Source organism: Leptonychotes weddellii, chromosome 8 (genome assembly GCF_054177405.1).
Source record: "Leptonychotes weddellii isolate Sample4059 chromosome 8, ASM5417740v2, whole genome shotgun sequence".
Taxonomy (NCBI): Eukaryota; Metazoa; Chordata; class Mammalia; order Carnivora; family Phocidae; genus Leptonychotes; species Leptonychotes weddellii.
The window spans coordinates 59,144,330-59,170,069 of NC_138376.1; the positions used below are offsets into that span (position 1 = coordinate 59,144,330).

General features: G+C 38.1%; 2 protein-coding genes and 1 pseudogene across 2 annotated transcripts in view; 2 read left to right on the top strand and 1 right to left on the bottom strand.

Annotated features, from left to right (window-relative positions):
- Positions 1-24,004, bottom strand: part of ELOVL4 (ELOVL fatty acid elongase 4) — a 32,191-nt gene extending 8,187 nt beyond the window's left edge. The window contains exons 1-2 of the mRNA XM_006728623.3: positions 23,640-24,004; positions 815-1,002 (exon numbers count right to left, since the gene is read on the bottom strand). Coding sequence (XP_006728686.1) covers positions 815-1,002; positions 23,640-23,739 — 288 coding nt within the window. The 5' untranslated portion in view covers positions 23,740-24,004. The remainder of the gene's footprint in view (positions 1-814; positions 1,003-23,639) is intronic.
- Positions 6,923-7,579, top strand: LOC102738744 (enhancer of rudimentary homolog pseudogene; annotated as a pseudogene).
- Positions 24,005-24,247: 243 nt separating the features above from the next.
- The window catches only part of TTK (TTK protein kinase), a 78,147-nt gene continuing 76,654 nt past the window's right edge, over positions 24,248-25,740 (top strand). The window contains exon 1 of the mRNA XM_031018588.2: positions 24,248-24,425. The gene's annotated coding sequence lies outside the window, so the exon portion shown is untranslated. The remainder of the gene's footprint in view (positions 24,426-25,740) is intronic.

Consider the following 25,740-nt stretch of genomic DNA (forward strand, 5'->3'; position numbering starts at 1 on the left):
ACAGACTAAGTTGTCAATTACAGATTTTTTTAAAGGAGAGTAGTGTTTATTTTCCTAGCATCACCAGCCCAGTTCTCTGGGTTCATACAGAATTTTAATGAGGAATCTCTTGGGAAACAAATTCCTTCCACTTGGGAAAAAAATTCCCTCCACTCCTACAACTTAAAAAAATGCCTATGTCAATCTAACCTTTAGGATTTCTTTTCAGAATGTCATGGAGAATTTGCTGGAGTCCAGAAAAGTACAAGATGATTAGCAGCAACAGTGTGTAACAGTTAACTCATTTTTGTTCCAACCCAAAATACAATTTGTAATATTATGTAATAGGATTTAACTTGAAATCAGTATTTTACATCTGCATATTTTGATCAAAATATGACCAAACCTGAAACTGCTGAGTAAGAATTATAAATAAAGAGCTACAACTATTTACTGACTACTTAATATGTGCCAAACACTATGAAAAAATTATTTCACTTATCTATGATCTAGAAGGCAGGTGTTTATCCCCAGTTTACAGATGGGGAAAATAAGTCTCAGAAAAGTTAAATAACTTCTACTGTCAGTTAATAACGGTTATTTTGGAATCTAGTGTGTCTGCTTCAACATTCAGTTTTAAACAACTGTCCTATACTTTCCACATGTTTCATATTTTTGTTATCCAAACATAAAAAATGTCAATAAAGTAAAATTTACTTTTAGAGTAGACAACAGTTATCTTGGGATACAATATACAATGATGGTTTTTACATATTCTAATTTCTTAATTTTCAATAACCCTGGGGAATAATAAGGTGACTTTAGTTAAACCTACCTCTCTGAAGATAAAAAGGTTAAGCAAAACCATTCCAAAATTATAGATAATGAGCACTAAACGCATCTGGAAAGGTTCTCGGTCCTTCATCCATTTTGGACCCAGCCACACGAACAGGAGATAAAGCGTACTTATACAAAGTGTAGGCCATGGAGACTGCATCAGAGGCCAATTCTCCACACGTTTATCTAGAGAGAACAAAATAACATTAAATTCGTTAAACAATAAATCTGTTTGGAATGAACGTGTTAGGAATTATAATATTTCAACTTAGCTTTTTTCCTAATTTGACCAAATGCAGGTCAGTTTTCTTTGAGTCATGACAAAAATACATGGCATTAAAACCAAAGATATGAGACCAATTCTTGTGAGTAGCTTTTGAAAATAATGTTTCATCACATACAGCACACATTAAGTTTTATAGAGACCTAAAGAACAAAGACCAGAAATAAACCTTGCTATAAATATAGGACAAGCTGGGCACGAAAAGTTGATGAAAGACTACATAGACAGAAAATAAATATTTTAAGGAGAAACTTGTCTTTCATATTAAACATGTGAAATATATCAGTACAGTTTGGAAGCTGCGCCCTCCTTGCCTAAAGCAGGAGAAGAATAGTAAACTGAAGAGGTAGAGCAATGGAAGCCATTCCCTGGAATATTTTTGGATACTGAGGACAAGAGTACAGTTATATTTGGGGTAAAAATTAGGGGGATTACAGTTCTATGATTTCTTTAAATGGAAATCATCACATTCAGGACATTTTTCTTTTTCTTTGATTGCAAGACCCTATTTAGCCATGAATATAACCACCTTATGTGCTTTCCCCTAAAGCTATAAGCATTTACCTCATATGTGTGTAAATATTTCATTTAAAAGAGTCAACTGTCCTTAATATTCAAATATGCAACCTTGAATCAATTTTGTAATAAGAGTTCCACCACAAGTAACATTTCTAAGAGAAGAATGATAATGAAATATATATATAGGGTTAAAAAAAATTTGTTTTCTAATACATTATAAAAAGGTACTGAAATTTATATTTCTGAAACTTAAACAGCATTTTATAGGTTATGAATCTAATGTCTAGTTTATGCTTGGTAATGCAAAAACACTTCTATGTTCTATGCTGAGGAAAAGAATGTATTTTTAAAACAGCAACAACAACAAAAAATCGTACCTTTCAGTCAGTTCCTAAGACCTAGCCTAAGTGAATTTAACTTAATTTCTCATTACAATGTCCCACCATTTAAACTGTCAGCTTTACTAAAACTATATGCAGAATAGCTCTGGATTAGATAATTCGGTTTCAAAATATCTTACTTAAAATTAGTCTGTTTCTATACACTATTGATAGAAAATAAGATAAAAGGAAGGAAACAGAAATGGAACAATGTTTAATCACACAGTCTCCAAAGTCAGGAAGTGACATTAACTATGTTTCTATAAAATAAGAGTTGTTAGAAAGATGCGCTAGTGACTTGGAAGAAAAACAAAAGCTGGTTTTATTTCAGAGTTTACAGGAGAGGCTTACTATCTATCTATTCATGGAAATTATGGTTCTGTCACTCAAATCAAAACATATTCCAGAGTTAAAAATAAACTAAAACACTTACATGACAAGAGAGAATAATCCTCTTATGAGAGGGTGTGGCTTAAAAGATGAGTGGCTGACTTTTGTTGAAGGCATTGTACCACTATGGTCCTATCACTGATTGTTTGCTTTTCTTTATTATTGTCATATTATCCTGCTATGTATCTCTCTATGACAGAGTCCACCTTAAAACATGGGGTATTTATCTACTTAGATATTTATTTTCTATAGGAAAAAAACTTAAGACAAACTCCTAAATCCTGAAGCCCTGCTCTACTCACTTCAGGAACTAGAGGAGTAGCTGCGGCTTCCTCTTCCTATCCAGAAACTAGAGGGTAGACAGTTTTTTCCATGCGTTTGATACAAAGAGCAAAAGGATTCTGTTATAAAATAATCCCATGTAACAAAGAAAGGAATATAAATTCATCAGTAAGGAGATTCTAATTTCTAATATCACAGATTATATCACACTCTTTTTTTAAAAAAGATTTATTTAGAGAGAAAGGAGAGAGCCCGTGCGAGTGGGGGAGGGGCAGAGGGAGAGGCAGAGAGAGAATCCTCAAGCAGACTCCCTACTGAGCACGGAGCCCAATGTGGGGCTCGATCCCAGGACCCTGGGATCATGACCTGAGCCAAAATCAAGAGTCGGATGCTCAATCAACTGAGCCGCCCAGGTGCCCCAATTCTATCACTCTTAATCACACACAGAATTCCTGCTGACTTCAAAGTAAGTTCTGAGCAACAAGTTGAAAAAAATGAGAGAAACAGGTAAAAAATTTTCCCAAAATCAAGAATAAATAAAAATGCTCATCCTTTTTGATGTATAGTGTGATTAGCCCATGCCATTCTCTCCTTCAACAGAGAAGTTTAAAGACAGAACTAAGAAAGACAGTGAGAGGAAGAGACATGAGTAAGAAGCTGAAGATCTGACAATATGCAACACTAACAGAGGCCAACGGAAGAGTAAAAAGGTAGAGGGGAGTAGATAAGAAATAACAGAGATATTAGAAAAGACATTCTAGACTCTATCAGTAAACAGATGGGCTGAGTTTTAATATCAGCTCTGCTACTGTGCAGAGGACTTAAAGGGCACAATCTGTCTTCATCCCTTCATCTATAAAACCTGCTGGAGAGAAGGGGAATGAGTTAGTGCTTCTCCAACTTGAATGAGAAAAAGAATCACAGGGGAGAGGGGCATAGTTAAAAGGTAGGTTCTGACTCAGTAGGTCTGGGGTGCAGCCCATTTTTAGGAAGATTCTGCATTTTCTAGGAAGCTCCACCTGATGCTATGTCAATATTTCATGGACCACCCTCTGAGTACCAAGAAACTAGATAATCCTTTAGGTTTTTTTTTTTAACTTCTGAAAATTGTTACTTTTAAAAATGATAATTAGGAGGAAGAATGGAATTGAAGGTGAGGAAAACTGGATCCAAAAAATGGGCAATTTTCATTGGTCAGGGGACCCACTGTGCACGCAAGTTCCTGCACATTTCTAAACCACTACGGCACTCATCACGCTGTCCTGTGACTTTCCTTGAAAATGTAATCTCCCTGAAGGCAGGGTCTGGGTTTCTCATTCGTGTACTGCAAGGCTTATCAGGGTGCTTAAACAACATTTATTTGATGTGGGTAATTTTTTTCATATTACTCCTTTATTCTCTAACCCTTCAAATAAAATCCAACAGTACATTTACTGATATTCCAGGTTTCTTCGTAAAGCAATCTTTTCCTACAGCTCTTCCCAGATCCTCCCTTATGCTGGCATACAACTTGAACCTGATGTCAACAACAGTTCAATCCAGTATTCAGGGGGTACATGTGTGCTCTCTCTATAAGGCGCGCAGTGTCTTTACTTCATTGCTTTCTCCAGGGAAAAAAGGCAGTGCCCCCATTTCTTTATCCAACAGCGCAAGTCATGCATTCAATCAGCATCTACTTAACAAAACCCTGTCTTCAGCCTATAAAAGGCCACAGTTCACACACCATCTCTTTCTCAAATTAGCCCTTCAGCTCACCAGGGTCAGAACGCTCTTAAAAATTCTGCCTCCAATGAGCATTATGGAAGCTGTAGTAACTGTCAGCTACCTGAAGCACAGCATCACAATGCCATCCTATGATGATATTCACATGATATTTCTCCATGTCTTTGCAGTTATTTGTGTCTTTCTAAATTTGCATAAATTTTTCTTTAGTACTTCTGACAAGATTCAAATATCCATGCTTCTTTTACTTGTTCCCTTTTCCACTTAAAGGGAATGAGTGAGTCACAATAGTGTCATACAATGATATGAAAATTTACCGTTAATAACAGGTCCCCCCGCAAGTCTTGACCCCAAAAAAAAGAAAAAAGAAAAAAGATGTGGAATTGTGGAATTAGAACAGTAAAGGAAAATCATGAATACTGAAGCTTTATATATTTTATATAAACTTAAAATGATGTATTATCCAGCCTTTCATGAACTCAAATGTTTCAATAACATATTTTTATATGTTGCCTTTCTTCAAGAAAGATGTGTGTATTTGCTTAGATTCCCCTCCCCCGTTTTATTGAGACATAATTGACAAAGTTCACTGTTTAAGTGTAAGGCATACAGCTTGATGGTCTGATTTACACATAATGTGAATGAGTTCCACAATAGGTTCAGCTAACATCTATCTTCTTCATGTAGATACAACAGAAAGAAAAGAAAGAAGAAAAGAATAAAGGGAAAAAAATGTTTTCCTTGTAATGAGAACTCTTAGGATTTACTCTTAACAATGTTCCTGTGTATCATACAGCAGTGTTCTAGTCATCATGTTGTTCAGTATATCCCTAGTGCTCATTTAGTTTACAACTGGAAGACTGTACCTTTTGACCACCTTCCTCCAACACTCCCCACTCCCTTCCACCTCTAGTAAGGACAAATCTGATCTCTCTTTCTATGGGTTTTGTTTGTTTCAAATAACATATTTCAGGGGTAAATTAAATCTTCTTAATTTACTTAAATTTGAGTTAAACTGAATCCAAATATAGATTATGCACATTAGAGTAAAAAGAAGACATATTTCCAGTATACTGTCAGTATCTGAATTCTACACAGTTATTTTTTTAAAGATTATTTATTTATTTATTTTTGAGAGAGAGAGCATACAAGCAGTGGGGAGGGCAGAGGGAGAAGCAGACTCCCCACTGAGCAGGGAGCCTGACGCGGGACTGGATCCCAGGACCGTGGGATCATGACCTGAGCCGAAGGTGGATGCTTAACCAACTGAGCCACCCAGGCGCCCTCTACACAGTTACGAATAGGATTCCATATCATGAATTTATTAGGGGAAAAAAAAGAGAGAGAAAACAGTTAATTGAAACCCTATTCTTCCTGCCACCACTGAAGTCAAATTCTGTCATCAAGGAATACCAAAATTCAAATGGGTTTTATGTAACATTCTTAGGAATTCTCTATTTGCAACGCTTTGGGGTGGGGGAGGGATCAATATGGCACAAATATAAATTAACTCTAGTTGATTTATTTGTCAAATTGTCCTATATTTTGTAACTATTACTATGTTTATTAACATATTTATGCCTTCATGTGTTAGTGATTTTGAGCTTATTAACAATTTTGAGCCATTACATGGAAATCTTTCCCTAAACTAGGGCTGTGGAATTTTAGATTTAGATTTAGATATGATCTCTTTATCTTTTTTTTTTAAGATTTTATTTATTCATTTGAGACACAGAGATATATATAGAGACAGAGCATGAGCAGTGGGAGGAGCAGAGGGAGAGGGAGAAGCAGACTCCCCGCTGAGCCAGGAGCCCGATGTGGGGCTCGATCCAAGGACCGTGGGATCACGACCTGAGCCAAAAGCAGACGCCCAACCATCTGAGCCACCCAGGTGCCCCATGATCTCTTTAACTTAACAGTGAGATTCAGAGAGGTCAAGAGCCTCAGGTATCCCAGCAGCTATTCCAGTATCACTCAGTCTTTACATCCATTAATTTTAAGGGAGACAATTTCCATCAATTCCTTCCTCAATTATTGGTATAAGTGATATTTTAAGATAGAACTGTGACTATCAATCATGTTTCTTCAAGGAAAAGAAAATAAAAGAGACCTACAAAATTTCCCTTAGTAGAAAAAAGGACAAGAGATACACCAAATCTCACACTTTCTTAGGTGCTGCATCTGACAGAGCTGGTCTAGGATCATGAATGCTTTGGAGGCCATGCCACAAAGAAAGGTGGGAAAAAACTAAGGATGTCTAGCCTGGAGAAAAGAAAGAGGCCTCATCAATTGCTAAAAGACCTAAAGAGAGCTCAGATTTATTCTCTATTTCTAGAGTGTAGAATTAGAACCAATGAGAAGAAGTTTTAGGAAGCTGAATTACACCTAAATTCAGAAAATTTCTAAGCAGTGGGTCTTTCTGTAAGTAGAAAGAGCTGTCTTCTTTGGCAATGAATTCCTTATCCTCCTTTTAAATTAAATTTAAGCAAACCTAAAGCTAAGTATTATAGAAAATAAGTTCAGGAGCAAGAGGCTGCAGCGAGAGAGTTTGGTGCGATGTCTCACACCATTTTGCTGGTACAGCCTACCAAGAGGCCGGAAGGCAGAACTTATGCTGACTATATATCTGTGAATGAATGCATGGAAGGTGTTTGTAAAATGTATGAAGAACATCTGAAGAGAATGAATCCCAACAGCCCCTATATCACATATGATATCAGTCAGTTGTTTGATTTTATTGACGATCTGGCAGACCTCAGCTGCCTTGTTTACCGAGCTGATACCCAGACATACCAGCCCTATAACAAAGACTGGATTAAAGAGAAGATCTACGTGCTCCTTCATCGGCAGGCCCAACAGGCCGGGAAATAGTTGAGTTAGAAGCAGTAGGGGGATGGGGGTGGGCTTGGAACACAGGTGTGTACAGCGTGCTGTAGTGGAAGTTCTGTATTATAGTAATCCTGTTTCCATTTTGGTATACTCTAGCCAGGATTGAATGTATTAGATGAAATATGAGGATCTTGTTCAATCTGAAACCCCCATTGCCCCCTTCCCCTCCCTTTTTTTTTTACTTAAACATTTTTATGATAATTTAGATCGAAGTTGTTTGTCAGTTAATCTTGGTTCCAGTCCTTCAAACTGTTCATATCTGCTTTATAACATTCACTGTACTAACCCTTCTTCAGGTTGGGGTGGGGGGGTAGAGACAGTTTAGTTACATGCTCAAGATAAAGTCAGTGAAAAATGAATAAATGTTCTTTAGTTATAAAAAAAAAGAGACTATATTTTAATAATAAGAATTACTAAGACACATTACCTTAACCCTTCTGGACCCTTAAGGGGTAATTTTTTCTCAAGAAATTGTTTCCATTTAGAACATTTTGATTATTTCATAATGCTCATGCCAAGTAGGATTGATTTATTTACAAACATTAGTTAGTTCACTAATCATACAATTTTATCTGTATGATAAAGATCATGTAATAGTTACACAACTGTATGTGTTTGTCATATAATGGTTACACAACTGTATGTAATGGTCATGTAATGGTTGCATGGTTACATGGTTACAATACAGTTGTGTTTGTCAAAACTCACAACTGTTAACTAAAAAGAGTTAGTTTTATTATGTGTAAATTATACCTTTATACAAGTGGGAGGAAAAATGGTATATCTGAAGTGCGGCTTCCTTCAAATACCCTCCACCAACAGGTTTTTATTTTTAACCTGATCTGTATCTTAAAATCACACAGCATGATAGATAGATAGAACAGACTTTCAGGTCAGACTCTCCACCCCTTCTGAGCTAAGTGATTTGGGGGAGGTTATTTGGTTCTTGCTTCTCAAAACTCATTTATTAGAAAAAGGAGACAGACATAAAAAATCTATTGCTTTGCAGGATGATAAGTGTAAGTCTTAAGGACAAGGGGACAGTCTTAAGAACAGTGGTAGGGCAGGTGAGAGGGGACAAGATGGACTTCAAGAACAGACATTTGAATTGTTTCTTGAAGAAAAGGAAGAGGAATTTGCCAAACAGAGAGGAGGAAGGCCCTCTTGCAGAGAGAACCATATGTATAAATAGCCCCAAAGCAAGAAGTAACATATTTATTCTGGAAACTAAGCAGGCTTGAGGTAGCAGATACTTACAAAGAACGATGACTGGAGCCTTATGGGTCAGAGCAGACCTGGGAGAGCCTTACAAACTATGCCGAAGAGGCTAGAATCTGCCTGGTAGATAATGGGGAGATGCTTAATCGGTTAAAAATAGGGGATCACATTTAGCTTTTAAAAGATAATGGCAGAAACGATGGGAGATGGACTGAAGGGGAAGAGGAGACCTCAAGAGGCAGAGAAACCAGTTGGATCAGTGGTTCTCAAACATCTCTATATTGCTGGGCCACCCACATAAGAACAATCTGCTTGTTGAAAGTGTAGATTCGGGCGCCTGGGTGGCTCAGTTGGTTAAGCCACTGCCTTCGGCTCAGGTCATGATCCTGGAGTCCTGGGATCGAGTCCCGCATCAGATTCCCTGCTCAGCAGGGAGTCTGCTTCTCCCTCTGACCCTCCCCCTTCTCATGCTCTCTCTCTCTCTCTCTCTCATTCTCTCTCTCAAATAAATAAATAAATAAATAATCTTAAAAAAAAAAAAAAAAAGAAAGTGTAGATTCTTAGGCCCCACCCCAGATCTACTGAATCAAAATCTCTGTGGATAGGGCCCAGGACTGTGATCTCAAAGTTCCTCTGGTGATTCTGATGGGCAGCCAGCTTGGACACCACTATAATGCAGAAGTTATGGAAACCTGAATTTAGAGGGCTGCACTGGTGATGGTCAAGATAGGCAGATATGAAAGTAAAATCTACAGACTTGGTGACTGATATGGATGTAAGAGTTAAGAGTGAAAGAAAAGTTCAGGATTAGTCCTAGATTCTGGCATGGCTGGTGGCAGATGGTGAAGTCAGGATCCAGGACAGAGCCTAAAAGAAGAGGAACAGATCTGGAGAGATGACTGGGTGAAATTTTAAACATCCTGTGTCTGAAGTAGTTGTGGACACCTGCTGGGTGGAGGTATCCAGTAGGTTCTACCAGCACTGCAGACACATGGAGGAGTCACTGGTAATGAAAATCACATCAGAGTTTGAGGTCACAAGGGAAAGAGCACGTGGAAAATGAACAAGGATTGAACCCTGGGGAACACTTAAGGGAAGAGTGGGAGAAATGGCAGCGAAGCAAGCAGAGAAAAAGAGAAAATAACATTGTGGGGAGCAAGAGAGTACAATGTCTTCAAAATGATGGGGTAGGTAATTGATGATTATAAATGGAGAATCACCTGTTCTTTTCTTTTCAATGAGGAAATAATTACTTCACAGGGTTGATGTGTGATGATTAAATGTAAAAGTTGTAGCAGACAAGAATGCCACAAAGTTGTTCCTTCGCTGTACCCTATTCCATCCATGCCACATTTTCACACAGGTGTGTCTTATGTCAGGAATAATCTGAGCCCCTCCCATTAAAAGTCAAGTCCTTTGATGTCTTCTAGGCCTTTTCTTCCTGATCTAGAGAAGTTATCTAGGTTCCAAATATTGACTCTCCAGTCAGTCTACCAACATTAGAATCCTAGCTTTCTCATTTACTAGGTAAATACACTGAGTGAATTACATAAGTCTCTGGCTTTATGGATGATAACAGGGTTGCTGGGAGGAATAAGATATTGCTAAATGTAGGATGCCTGACACAGAATAAGAGCTCAATAAATGTTGGCACTGTCATTATCATTGATAATAATCAAACCATTAAATCCTCTTTTCCAAGAGTTTAACCAAATTAAAGGGAAAATACCATCCACAATTATAAGAGTTTAAACTGAGAAAACAGAACATTTTATAACATATACTGAGAAAAGAGCACATTCTATAATGTATTGCTCATACATAACAAGCCTAAATCTGAATTTTGAATTACTTAGAGAGGTGTTTAAAAAAAAAAACAAAAAAACACTCTTTTTTAAGAAAGTATAAACCAGATTTTAATAAACAATACTTGTAATCCAATAGTTTTGAAGTAATCCAAGTCCTTTAGAAACCTCTACTTATATACCAAAAATTTAATTAATTCTTACAGCAAATTATCCCTACGTATATTAAAAGAACTTCCTTAAAAATCTCTAATAGGTTGGGGCACCTCAGTGGCTTGGTCGGTTGAGCACCCGACTCTTGATTTCAGCTCGGGTCATGATCTTGGGGTCCTGGGATCGAGCCCTGCGTCGGGCTCCATGCTCAATGGAGAGTCTGCTTGAGGTTTCTCTCTCCCTCTTCCTCTGTCCCTCCCCCCCCACTCACGCTTTCTTTCTCTGTCTCAAATAAAAAAAAAAAAAAAAACTCTCTAACAGACCTGGTTTTTGTTTTGGAAAGGCTGATTTTTCTTAAAGCTTTTTAAAATTCAGGGTGTTTGCCAGTCAGAACGAACTTTATCCCCTAAGTAGTCTAAGGTAGTTATCATCTCCCAAAAGAAAAATCAGTAAAATTTTTAATTTTTAGGACATCCAAATTCCTAGAATTAACAAGAGTAAGCACAAGACTAGGAAATAATCCTAGCCAGGTAATGACTTAAGAAGACACATGGAACAGAGGGAGTGTGGTAGAGGGGCAAGAGACAGGAACTGAATTAAGAACAACCAGATTCCAGGTCTATCCATCATGTGCTAGCCCCACGGCTTGGACCTGAAACTCTTGGAGCCACAATTCCTCCTATGTAAAATGTGGGTAATAAGATTACCCAAAACACAGAGTTGCTTTGAGGTTTAAATTGATAGCCCTCTGTAAGAAGCCCCTCCAACATTAACTCTTTTTTGCACTTAAACGTATTGAATATGTATTTCTTTTGAAACCTTCAAAGCACACTATGATTACCTCTATCATATCATGCAACTGTCCTTTTAGTCTGTTTAAGTGTGTCCCACACAGACTGGGCAGGGGCAGTATTATTATTTCTATAGCCACAAAGGCTTGCAAGAGTAGATGTATCCAGCAAATGGCTGAGGATTAACAAACTGAATGAAGGCCACAAAGTATCTAGAAAATAAATATTATTATGGCAACTACTACTGTGAAAATAGATATTGAAGACATTTCTCAACTGCCCTTTTGATTCAGGTAAAATGAGCAAGAGTTATTGATCAATATTTTTCTAAAAGATATAGAAAATCTCTGTTGGGATAAAAAACAACTAAATGTTCTATAGAAATGCATGCCATTGTTTGGTTTTATTAAATATATTTTTAAACCAATAGCTTAAGAACATTTTTAATTCTTCTTTTTCCATATTATACATAGTAGGAGATTATCAAAGAAATTAAGAATCCTTCATTCCCTTGCTATTCAAAATGTTGTACTCCAGCAGAAAAGTATCTCCCGGAAGCTTGCTAGAAATAAAGAATCTCAGCCCTCAATCCAGACTACTAAACCAGAATCTGTGTTTTAATAAGATTCCCAGGTGATTTACACATTAAAATCGCTTTTTTTTTCTTTTAACAATATCTACATCTATTTAACCTGCTATAAACAAAAGAAAAACACACGCCTAACAACCAACTAGAGATACTGAGTAGCTTCAGGAGTATATTCAAGACATGAAGAAGTATGTACTATATATTATTCTCCAAAATTATTCATCCTTCTTTGCTATGTTGGAACCAAAAGCTGCAAATCAACACCATGTTTTTATATCTCTCTACTAACCACTAATATACAAGTGATATTGTTAAAAATCCATTTCCATTTACTGACTACACAAAAATAACAGTCAATGTCACCTTGTACACTAGAGATTCCCCCAAAGGGAAACTGCAGTGTTTTTCTTAAGGAGGTATTCAATGCCTTCCTCCATTTATTATAAAGGTCATGAGGGCCAGAGCCACAGTCCTTATTCCTCAATGTATCTGTAATAATGTCTAGTATACAAGCACCCTCAAACATTGTTAGGAGAAATTTTTAATGAAAAATGTAGGTAACTGTTGTCAAGAAGAGTTTGAGAAGGATTTTATCTCTATAATAGGGATAAACCAAACGACACTATAAGGCCTCTTCTAGGTTCTAGTCTAAAATGTGATGTATAATATATTTTCCACCCCAGGTAAGATCTTGGGTATCAGTGAGGTGAAAAAGGCAGAAGTAGAGGAGAAAGGGTCTTCACACAACTGGATACAATGGACAGGTAACGATCCGAGATATACTCTAGAACTGAAGCACAGATTCTGAAGGTGGTGGATGATTAAGAGTCCAGTCAGTTCCTACTGAGTCAGGGTGATGAGCAGGGAAAATTTCTGCTTTAACCTCCCCTACGTCCTCAGGAAAGAGGATGATGGTTTCAGCTGGAAAGACTGCCTGGATGAATGAAAGGAAAGGGCAGCCCTTACAGGGGGTGGACCAGTCAGAGGCTAGGCCAAAAAATGACCAAGAGGTCAGTGAGTGATGGGCAGACAGGACGGAATGGAGGTCCTTTCCAGCAAGGCAAGGGTAAGCTGCAGCATCTGAGGGGATGAGGGGGGAAATGGCCTGAAAGCAGAACAAGAGGGCAAAAATGTTTTATGTAACTCAGTAGTATTACAGTCACCTAAGAGCCTGAAAGAATGGATGGAGGAGTTCAAAAACAGAAAAAAGGAAAGAAAAATTTTGGTTCCAAGTTTGCCTGAACAGAGATCATGATAAAGGCAGAAAGTGAGAGAAATGATAAAATTTCCCACAGAGAGCAGATAAATAGGGATGGACTCGGAAGTTGCAAAGGGGAAAAGACAGTAACACAGATGAGCTGAGTGAATCAATAAGTGTTACAAACTGAAGAGTGATTACTCTGAGTTTAATATGGGAGGGTTAGTACTAGATGGAGAAGATCCAAGAAAGTCAGTTCACTCACTTGGGAAAAGGGAATAATAGTATGCAGCCCAAAGGAGTATGAGGATCAAATGTGGTAATACATGCGAAGCATTAGATATAGTCCCTGGCACTTAGTAAGCATCCAATAAATGTTTGCTATTATTACTGGACAGTAAAACAGTATCCGTTGTATGAACAGGGAACCCGTCCTGCATTAGGAAAAGGTCACTGATGTGGGAAGGTGAAAGATCTGGATTAGGTCCCAGCTTCATTACTTTCCAGCTGTGTAGTTTTTAGTCTGTTTCTGCATCATGGAATGATTAAATAATACCTACTTTATGGGGATGCTATGAACATTAAATAAGGTGTATAAAATGCACACTACAGGATGTCATAGTCCATAAGGGTCCTGCACTAGAAGCTCAATAAATAACAGTGAGCTTCACCATGTGCAGATTATATCTAAATCCATCATTAAAAAAATATAAGGGATATATATATACATATTTTGGACCCCTGAACAACATGGGTTTAAAATGCAGGGGGCCACTTAAATTCCTGAATTTTTTTCAATAAATACAATACTATAAATGTATTTTCCTTATGATTTTCTTAATAACATTTCTTTTCTCTAGCTTTATCATTAAGAATATAGTATATAATACTATAAGAAAGTATGTTAATTGACTATATGTTATGGTAAGGTTTCTGGTCAAAAGTAGGCTATTAGCAGTTAAATTTTGAGGGAGTCAAAGGTTATATGTGGATTTTTGACCATGCAGGGGATCAGCATTCCTTAATCCCTGCATTATTCAAGAGTCAGTTGTGTATTTTTCTCCCAGACCTTTTATTGCCCCAAATCCCCCCACCTTTTGGCATTTTTTTTCCTTTTCCCTATGAACGGGATTTTATGATTATGTCATCATATAAATGTGTTTTTGATATAAAAGAATGATGCCTCACATCCTGGAAGCCAAGATAAAATGCAGATAAGTGGTTTCCTTCTCACCCCATTTTCACATTTTGTTTGACTTCTCAGAAAAAGCAGTCATAAAACTTCCTCCCTGTACTAATCTGGGAGTTCAAAGTCCAAACATCCCCCTTAGTGCCACTAATGATCTTAAGGATTTAATAAAATTGAAATGGTGTTTCCTTTTAGCAAAAAAAAAAAAAGATTGCAGATACCATTGGAGCGTGTATATGTGTTTTTTTTTTTTAAAGATTTTATTTATTTATTTGAGGACAGAGACATAGCAAGAGAGGGAACACAAGCGGGGGGGAGGGGAGGGTGGTGGGAGAGGGAGAAGCAGGCTCTCCGCTGAGCAGGGAGCCCGATGCGGTGCTCTATCCCAGGACCCTGGGATCATGACCTGAGCCCAAGGCAGACGCTTAACGACTGAGCCACCCAGGCGCCCCAAGTGTGTATGTGTTTTAATGGGAACTGTGGCCATAATCTTCTTATGCTAACAGTTCCGTAAGCTGGAATATCCAATGGGTAAAATACTATTGGTCCTGAATTTATTCCTTTTCACCAATTACCAATAGTTTCAGATTCTTACACTGTGAAATTTGGCAAACATTTCCATAATTCTCTTTGAATATACTTTCTTTGTCCTAGCCACTCCATGATATAGAAGTCAACTTCATCTTCTCAGGCTAAATACCATTTTTTATACCTTACAGATGTATATTCATATATATGATTTAAACATATAAATTTATATAAATAAATATCACTTTTTAGTTTAATCTCATACAACAGCCCTTACAGTACCTTTGAGTATTTCAGATGCTTTTCTTTAGATTACCTCTGGTGGTATTATGATTTTGTTCAGATTTAATATTCAAAGTACTGATACTATATAGATAAGATAGCAGTATAAGATAAGGTAAAGTCAGAGAAAATATATAGGTCAGAGAATTGATTATTGCTTTCCTGCTTGGCTAGTGTGATGGGGAGACAAGAGCACTGGGCTAAGAGACAGGTTGTTTAACCTGTTAAGCCCATTTCCACTACAGTTCTCATTCACAAGTGACTTAATTTCTATGACTCTCAGAAACTTCTAAAGATCTGAAAATAACAATGCCTGCCAGGCCTATCTTCCAGGGTTGTGAAGTTCTTGGTAAAATTGTAAAGCAAAAAACAAAGGCAAGTTTGTCTTCCTTGTTATTTGCTACTTTCTAGCCATTAGGTACTTTTTTAGGCAACAGCTATGCATTCTCCTTATAAAGCCATTTTACTGTAAGCTGAAAAAACAATAAAAGAATTGTCAACAAAAATAAACTAGCCAGTTAGTTTACCAGCAAAATGAGTTTATGGGAGGATAGCAGAGGAACTGCAGTTTTGGACATGCAAACCACGGTGAACCATAGGCAAGTCCTGAGAACAAATGAGGAAAGCATCCTTTTAATAGAGGGAAAAACAAGCTGGCAGGGGTTATTTAGAATGATCCACTGGAAGAGGGTGACAGTTCTGGGTTGTGGCAACTTTTAATTAGCTGGGTTGCTGCTGGGCCAGGAGAAAATCATCCTCCTGCTGGGTGGGGTGTTAAGGTAAGCCTCTTCCTGTGGGTTGGAGTGTGTAAATAGGCTGTGACAAGTGGCACATGCCTGAGAGTTGCCCCTTCAGAACTTCCCAACTCCATTTTTTAAAATTTTAATTTTTTTTATTTTTAGTAATCTCTACACCCAATGTGGGGCTCGAACTTAAAATCCCGAGATCAAGAGTTGCATGCTTTTCTGCCTGAGCCAGCCAGGTGCCCCCCCCAAATCCACTCTCAATGAGCTTTTCCTTTACTCATTTTCACAGAATCAACTGTTTTGCCAATGAACGAAAGATCATGTCTAGAGGTACTATATTAATTTTGTATGAAATGTTTAAAAAATTATGGTAAAAAGACATAACGTAAAATGTACTTAATCATTTTTAAGTGTACAGTTCAATGATGTTAAGTATATTCACATTGTTGTACAACCAATCTCCAGAACTTTCTCATCTTGCAAAACTGAAACTCTATACCAACTAAACAACTCGCCACAGATCCTGGCAATCAACACTCTACTTTCTGTTTCTATGAATTACACTACTTTAGAGTCCTTATATAAGTGGAGTCATCAAGGCTCATTCATGTTTTGGCATGTGTCAGAATTTCCTTCCTTTTTAAGGCTAAATAACATTCCATTGTATGTATACATGACATTTTGTTTATCCATTCATTCACCAATGGACATTTTCCACCTCTTGGCTCTTGTTAATAATGCTTCTATGAACATGGGTGTGTAAAACTATATGAAACTCTTTAACAATATATATCTGTGCTTAAGTTTTCATTTGATAAATAAAAATAAAAACAAAGCTTACTCCTTTGACTACTCCAGTTCAAAATTACAAATGCCTTTCTGTGATTGCACCTAACAGGGAGTAACTGATTCCTTCAGTGGACTAATGCATTTGCCTTTCAAATTCCAAGACTTATATTCTAAGTAAAATGCAATCACAAAATATATTTAGAGGTATTTAAGAATGACAATATTCCATAAAGAAAGATACATGACAAAAACAAGATATTTTAAATTAACATCTGGTTAAGGAACATACTTATACCAAAATTATTTAATTTCTTTTGTTTTCCCCATACTCTAAGACCTATATATTTGTAGCAATTTTATAAAAATTTTAAGCCATACTTCCAAATTTTAGAAATGCTCATAAAGTGCCTATAATTGAAAATCTTTTCTAAGTACATATGATAAAATTTTGCATTTTCTGTAGAAAAAAAATATAAAGTAAGATTAAATTTAGACTATTTAAGCCACCACTTTAGGAGACATTATGAGGACTCAATAAAGTGGCCATAAGAGATGATAAAGTTTCAACTATCTCAGGGTACAGGTAGCAATATGAAACCCAAAGGATCATGAACAACTTGCCCCAAACCACATAACAAGCCATCCTCAGAAGCTGTATGTTACATAATAAATGTAATGTATAATTACGTATATTACATACATAATATATAATAATTTAAAGTTATTGCTATTATTTTTGACAAAATAGATAACTCTTGGTTATTCAAGAAATACCTAATTAAACAGGTACAGTATTATGGCAACAAACACAGTGCTATGTCAAAGTAGGTCCTTAAATATCTATATCCCTTTGTTTTTCTATTCCTTTACCTATTTCTACGGAGCAGATAAGAAAGTAAAAATGATTAAATGTGAATCTGTTATTTGCTCTATTTTAGCAACAATAATAATGGGTTTGTTGGAAAAGATTGGAATTATTGCAGAGTGAGGTTTTTAAATTACTGACCAATGTATGTTTATTTGAAGTTGCTTGACCTATTTAAAGAATTTTTTAAAATTTCATGTATATCCAGAATTTAACAGTCCAGTGAGACCTTACAGATTACCTAATTCAACTCTCTTAATTTACAGATGAAAAAAGTTTGGAAAAACAAAGGGACCTGTCCAAACTCTCAAAGCTAATTAGTGAAACTAAAACCTAGGACTGAAGCCTAGGTCATCTAAATCCCAGTCTAGTGTTCTTTCCTTTCTTTATTTCATGCTGCCCTCCTCACTTCCACACTCACCACAATACTTCTGCATTGACAGGGAAGAGAGAATTATATCTCATTTTATAACTCTTGAAAATAACTCTTTTATGCTAATAAATGATTTAATGGTTTGATTCCTTCATTAAATATAGTCAACATCAGTTGCATTTATTGCTAACTTATGATAAATATCATTAAAAAAAACTTCCTATAATTTGGTGTGGCACCAAACTTTATTAGTGTTTAGCAACCAGAATATATCACTATTTGAAATTATGCTAGATTAAGGGGGTTATCTCTTGATACATATCAAATCAACAAATCCAAGAGCACTCTCTAGTGTTGGGGATAAAAATACAAAGAGTAAAGGGGTAAATAATAAAAAAGGTTAAATAGGTCAAGACAATGGAGTTACAGAAGGAATGGCACAAGGAAGTGCACGAGCAATTGCTAAAGGGAATGGGATCAGATGAAGGAATGAACTGCTCCAGGGTACACGGCCAAGAAAGGCTATGTGAAGGAGGGCTCCTGGAGAGATAGAGAGGAGAAAGGGCAGTGAAGGCACAGGGAACAGTGTGACAAGAAAAACAAAGATAGATATGTGCATGTTTTACTCAAGAGGGAGTTATCCAGCTGGCTGGAGCTAGAGGTCTATGGACAAGGATATACCAGAGGACCAGGTTAAAAAGGAAATTTGGAAACTTGGTTTTGAAAGGCCATGTGTTTCCTCCCTTCTCTTTTCTAAAAATCAAAACCCTGATGAGTTTTAAAAATGTATTTGAATTCATTCTCATTCCAAGGGAAAATAAAACAGTAACACCTTGGTTTTTAAAAGAAGAAATGTCCCGATCATGAAAAGGAAAAAAAGAGCCATCTACAGTGAGAAAAGACAGATTCTGTCACACAACACTTCTCTATGTTCTTAAATGTCTAATTTGAAATAATAAATGACTCGATAGGGCGCCTGGGTGGCTCAGTTGGTTAAGCGACTGCCTTCGGCTCAGGTCATGATCCTGGAGTCCCAGGATCGAGTCCCGCATCGGGCTCCCTGCTCGGCAGGGAGTCTGTTTCTCCCTCTGACCCTCCCCCCTCTCCTGCTCTCTCTCTCTCATTCTCTCTCTCAAATAAATAAATAAAATCTTAAAAAAAAAAATAAATAAATGACTCGATAAATTCTAAAATAATACTTAGGTTACTAATATTAAATCACTCACTAATGACATTTATCATGTGACTTGAGAAAAAAACTAACAACTTCAATTTTAAAAAGATGACTACTTCTTTGCAGCTCACAAAGGTACAGTCTGATATAATCACCTATGTAATTCTTAAAACCTGTCTCCCTAAGCCAAAAAATCTAACTGTATAAAACTGTGTCCTGGCACCAGTTTTAGAATTTGCATTGTTTTACCCTCCTGTAATTTCATCTGTGATTGGATGTTCTGTGATGAGGCTGCTGGGGAATAGACAAGAGTATCAGATGTTAAAGTCCAAGAGTCTGCCATCAAAAATAAGAACCAGACAAAAAAACAAAAAAACCCTAAAACGGTATGGACCTCCTAGAGGTTTCAGGGAGGTTATGAGACAGAAGGATAACTCTAGGACCTCACTGAAAACACTAGCTAAGGGAGATCCCATGTTAGGAGCTGATGTTCCACATATTTGTCTTTAATTAGCTGCCTAGAATTTAGAGTGTCTTTTCTCAAAGAAACATTAAAAATGATAATTAGGTTTCCAGGCTAGGCTAAATAAACAAAACATATTTTAGACAATAACAAAGATTAAAGACTATACATTGATTGTGACAAATAATAATACTAATGTAAATATACTATAAGACACATGCTCCTCTGGGACCTAGAACTCCCTGGGACAGACCTTTTACCCCAGATTATTTGAGTTGAGTTAAATGTCCCTTCCCACAAGCCTCCAGTTTCAGCAAGCCAGGATGACTCACGGACTTATCTTAAAAACATTCCCAGTTTCCATGAATTTTTAGTCTTTGATGCCCTTTTTAGTCTACCTATCCAAATACTCTCTGAAAATATACACATCAACTCTACATGGTGACAGCCAAAATATTCTAAAAATAGAATCTTACAACTCAAGACTGTGGTGCAGGTAAAAGAAGTGAAGATAAGAATAGGAAGAAGGGCTTTTCTGACTTCACTATGTGCCAGCTAGGCCTGATTCTGACAGATCACAGATCATGCCTTCAGACCATGATACCAAGCAAGGCGGCAGTGACCAAGTGCACTCATTCTCTCCCCAGAGCCCAGAACTATTCCTACACATAGTAAGTGATGAGAAAAGAATAAATGATTATATAAGCCTTGCTTCCAAATTTCATCATCATCTTACAGCGTCCTCCTTCTTCGTATACTACTCATCCCCTTTTCCCTTCTGCCCTCCAAAATGAATTTAAGGCCAGCTAAGCTGGCCTTCTATGCTCTAAGTTCAAATCCCAAGAGAGCAATGCCAACCACCACCCCATACACACACACACACACACACACACACACACACGCACGTGTGTGTACATACTTCATGAACAATGGCTGTTTAAAAACGTGGTCAAAAAGAAATATGGCGGCTCAGGCGATATCTGGCCTTATTGTAGGCATGCTGGCTATTAACTTTGTAGGATGCTTCTATACTAATTTCAGTTAACACAAAAGGCTACTAATAAGGATTTATTAAAATAAATACAACAGATAATGTAGATAATTTGGGTATTTATAAATTGGAGAATATTAAGATTCACCAGTTTTTAAAAATTTACATACAACTTTGATTATATATATAATTTGAGCCTAGGATCCCAGTCCTAATAATTTTAATGTACTCATAAAGTAAAAGAATAGAAGAATAAAATACAATGACATCAGAGTTCCTACTCCCATGCCACCAACTAGTATAAAGTTCTACATCATCTATACTTTCCTATTAATATAAACCGAGATTAACTTACTTGTTCAAAATATCTAAAAATATAATATAGGGAAGTAGAAAATTATTTTTGTTCTTTTTCTAAAAGTACAGCTTTTTCAGTTTTAGTACCAATGTATAAAGTATTAACAATTACAGTAAAAGTAACATTTTCTGTGTTAATACTCTATGGGTCATAGTCTGTATTTGCTAGATATGTGCCTCTGAAAAGCCCAGTTTTTATACATTGCCTTGAACATTGCTTTATGTTTTATTAAATAGCACCATTTGATATGATAGCACAAAATGGTCTTTTCCTAGAAACTGTTTGCCCTGGGGCAGAAATCTCTTGAATCACCAAATATACTCTACAAATCTGTAACTATTCTTATTATGACAGTCCAAAGTAGATATACTCATTTATACTTAGGTAGAAATTTCAGTGGAGAGAAACAGTTAATGAACTAATAAAACAAAGGCAGAAGCATAGAACTACAGTCTAGGGATGAAAGCACTCAAGGGCACAGAGCCTAGTTCACATCTTGCTCTCTCTGAATAATCTGTATCCTTTTGCCACACTCACTAAGATTTCTCAAGACCATCTTTCTCTCCATCCACTTTATTTCCCCCTCTTTCCAAACATCTGACTCATCTTTTTATTCAACCTCATGTAATAAGCTACTCTTCTATTTCAAAACTCATTCACTCAGGTTTTTGTGAAATTATAGCAAGAGGAGATACTCGTGGAATCAGAGCAATGTGAATGAGTCAAAGAAAGGAAACATGGAGAGCTTGGGCTAAGGATGAAAGGAAATGGGAAACCATAGGGTTCAGGTCTATTCTGCCTGAATCTAAAAAATATTCCTCCTCACAGCAGCAAGGCAGAACAAAGTATATCCCACTAAGCCTCTAAGTTGGTTTAAGAAATGCCATCTACCTACACCAGGTAGCTCATTACAGAAAGCAAGGAAGCAGTCTCAAGTTTCGTAAGTGGATAGCCAGAGCATGGGTGAATACGTCCTTCCTTCTGACTTGCTAGTGAGAGGTCACTTGTGTTCCAGTGGCTACTCTCACTTCTCAGGCTTAGCCTACAATATTATTTTATATGCCCTTCACAGGGTAGTAGCAAGCTTTCACATGAAGCAACGGCATAAAATTTCCTATTTCATTCATGGTATTTTTTACACCAGCACCATTAGGAAGGAATGAACCAAGACAGAAAGGTCTATTCTACCTTTGTGCTCGGTTTGTCTTTCTGAGACTCAAGAGGCAGGGAAGCTCTGAGATGGGAAGGGAATGATAGACAGGAAGGAGAACTTCTGGGTGTGGCTCCGGCTGTATGGAGACTGGAGAACCTTGACAATGTCTGAACTCTGAAGTATGCAAAGTGCAATTATCTGCCAAAGCTGATGTTCAGCTCTGCACAATTGTGTAATGGGAAACCCTGATGCAATGTCTAAATAACCAAAGTCACAGAGATGAAGGGAAGGGTATATCCTTCTCAGTTTTTGTAGGTACAGCATAACCTCAGTGTAACAGCACATAGAAGAAAGACTTAAGGAAAGACTCCCTTAAAAGCTGCCTTTTAACCATTTTCAATCACAATGGCTTATTAAACAGCTTATTTCTCAGTGCCAAACTTGAGATTCCTACTAAAGAAGTTAAAGCCTCATCAATGTCAAAGAATCATTTTGTCACACACAGAAATAATTCCAGCACACATTTTCTCCACAAAACGTATCCCACGTATTGTAATCATGCTGTAACCACTGTCCCATTTACACTAACAACAAATACAAAACTACAGGAATATATTTTCATTTCTAGGTGAGGAAGGCAGAGAGTCACAACATGTAACATTAGTCTCTTCCACTGCTGGGATTGCGGTGCAATACTGCAAAGGACTAAATTTTAAATCGTAAGATCATTTCTAAAATCCTGTTGGGCTAATTTTTTATTTCAAAAACCTTTAAATGCTTTAAAACTAAAAGCAAATGAAGCAAATTAAGAAAATAAATGGTAAAGTGTAAAAATAACATAATAATAGCACAAATACTTCCACTAGAGGAATCAACCAACTGAAGATCCCTGTCAAATACTCCAACCGCTAAAGGGAAAAGTTTGCTAATTTAAGAAAACTGTATATATGTAGGCTGCTGGGACAACCTCTAGGTGCTGCTGTAGAGACCCCTTTCCTAAAGACTTATTTCTTTCCCGGTATTTTAGCCTCCCCCTCCCCCTAACTGCACTGCACTGCGCAAAACACAATCACTTCAAACATATCTGCTGTTGAAAAAGCCTCAGAAACTGACCTTCTTCAAGGTTCAAGAAGCCAAACAATGGCTTTTTACTTTTTATTCCAAATTACACTGTAGATGGATGAGCTAGACAAAATACTAGCAGGTTAGCAGGTTGTGTCAAAGCAATCAGGAGGCCGAAGAAGCAAAAACACAGCTACCACTGGTGCCCTCCTCCTTCCCCCAAGCCATCTCGCCAAATGGACTATTACTAAACGTTAAAATCAATCCTGTGCCTAAGTTAAAACGGTCAGATGAGATTGGGAGATGCGGGTGTAGGGTGGAGTGGTTCCTGCGTCGAGCCCTTAGCAGCACAGACTCCATCTGATATGTCAGCTCCAGCATCCGAGAAGCTGAAGAGAGATGGAGGCTCAGAGGAAAACCGTGCGAGCGTCGGGGGGGAGGGGGGGAGTGCGGAGGGAGAGGCCTTAACGTTCGGATCAGATTAACCAGTGCCCGACCGCGGTCCCCGCGCCCCGGCATCTCCTCGGATCCGCAGCATCCCAACAGCCACAGGGAGCAAGGGACTGCAGGGCCGAGGGCTGGTGTCTCCCGCAGGGCCGGACGAAGACAGAGAAGCCATCCGCTTTACCTGTGATGGACCAGGTCCAGCGGTAGAACTCCACGGTGTCGTTCAGCGCCGTGGACACCACGTTGAGGACACTGCCCGGCTCCGAGTCCAGGAGCCCCATCTCGGCGATAAGCGGGCGCCGGCGGCAGCGGGAGGAGAAAGCGGAGACACCGTGGGAGGGTTGACCTCCGAGGCGACGGCCGACGGAGCGAGCGGCAGCCGGGGACCCCTCTAACGGCGGCGGCCCAGCTGCGTTTTCTCCTTCTCCTCGGGGCGCCGCGGCGACAGGGATGCGGCGGCCGCGTCGACTAGCCGGGCGGAGCAAAGGTACCGTCCAGGCTCCTAGGAGAAAGAGGAGGAGGAGGAGATCTCCCGTAAGCGCCAGGCGCTTGCACCAGTCTGCCGCCTCGCGCGGCCGCCGCTCCAATCTCCTCGTCCCGAGTCACGTGGCCGCGCGCGAGGCGGAGGGGCCGACGCCCCTCCTCCCGCCCGCGCGCTAGGACTCTTGCGCAGGGATGCGGCTGTCGTGGGACCGCGAGAGTCAGGTCCGCGCAGGCGCGCGCCGTCCCACACCTCTAGTGTCTCACACTTTTTCAGGTCGCGCGGGAGCAAGGCACCTGGGCGCCTCTTGACTACCTACCCCCGCGAGTCTCCCCACGCCTCCTTCTCCGTCTCCGTCTTCAGGAGGAGGGTACGCCGCCCCTGCGGAGGAGCATGTCGCCTTCCCACGGGTGACCTCGCATCCATCCCTGATACATCTTAGGAAACAGGACGGGGAAGAATGGGCGTTTTGTGGGCAAGGATGAGGTAGGCGAGACCTTTGGTCCTTACCTGTCATTCACTTCTATTTCCTTTGGCTTCCTTTTTTTTTTCACCCCCACCAGCACATGCCTGTCATGACAAGAGAAATGCACAAGTTATCCCAAGTTAGTCAAGTGATATTTGTCTTCCACGCTGCAGTGGTGGAGAATGGACTGTGGGGTCTACTGATTAACCAGTTGACAAATAATTTGAATGAATGCTTGCATGTGTTTTGTAAACTTTTTAATATACGTGGAATAATCAAAGCAATATAGTTGTATTAAATAGGGTTGTTATAGCTTCAGAGAAGGAGGACCGAGAGGGAACTTACAGTTAGAGAACTCCTCTTGGACCTGAAGGAGTTGAGAGGAACATAAAAGGATCATTGCTCAGGAAACACAGGACAATCTAGGTGAAAGAAGAAAAGTATTTATTTTAAAAAAATGTTTAGATAATAAAGTGGGAGGCAACAGGATAATCTACCCCTGAAAAGTGAACCACCTGAAAAGTAGCAAATATACACTACATACAGTTCTTAATTTGATAGTTTCTGACATCAAACAAGATCTTTGAGAATAGTTTGGTAAACTTCTCACCTACTTGTTACCTAAAGGCATGACCTACTCTTTGTTTAACCCTCTCTCCAATTGTTGGTTTAGGAAGTTCCATTTAGAGGCCACAGTCAGGTGTGTGATTGCGTCTGCTCTTTAACACTGTTAAAATAATGTGAATACTGTTTTTCATCATGTTTATTTGATTTATTTGTTTTCCAGTTGATTTGGTTGTATATTCTTTGACTTTATTTTATATTGGAAACATCGTAGAGGATAAGAATTATTTTCGGTTCTTCACTGAAGACCTAACCCAGTGCTATAAATAATAATTAATATTTATGATGATGTTAAAATTATAATACTTATTTCAGAACTTGAAGACTATTATAAGTTACAGGAGCTTTACAATGAGAAAAGATAATTAAATGTAATTGATTTATTGCCTCAAGCAACCACAGTCTTCTTTAATGTTCTGTTCCTGAAATTAACCAAAAAAATGTAATTTATCAAATATATTTACCAGATTAAATTTTCTGGATTGAATTATGGTTTCTCAAGTCTCAACCCCAAGTTATGTGTATCATACTGATTCTAGTAGATATATATAGGTATAGATATAGAGGTATGTAAATATATCTCTATATGTATATACATACATTTTTTTTAAATCCAGTCAAGTTGTAATACCTGGAGAGTAGATAAAGATCAGTGCTCTACTCATGTACTTTGATGACCTAAGTTGATGAACCAAAGTTCAGATTAGTTTG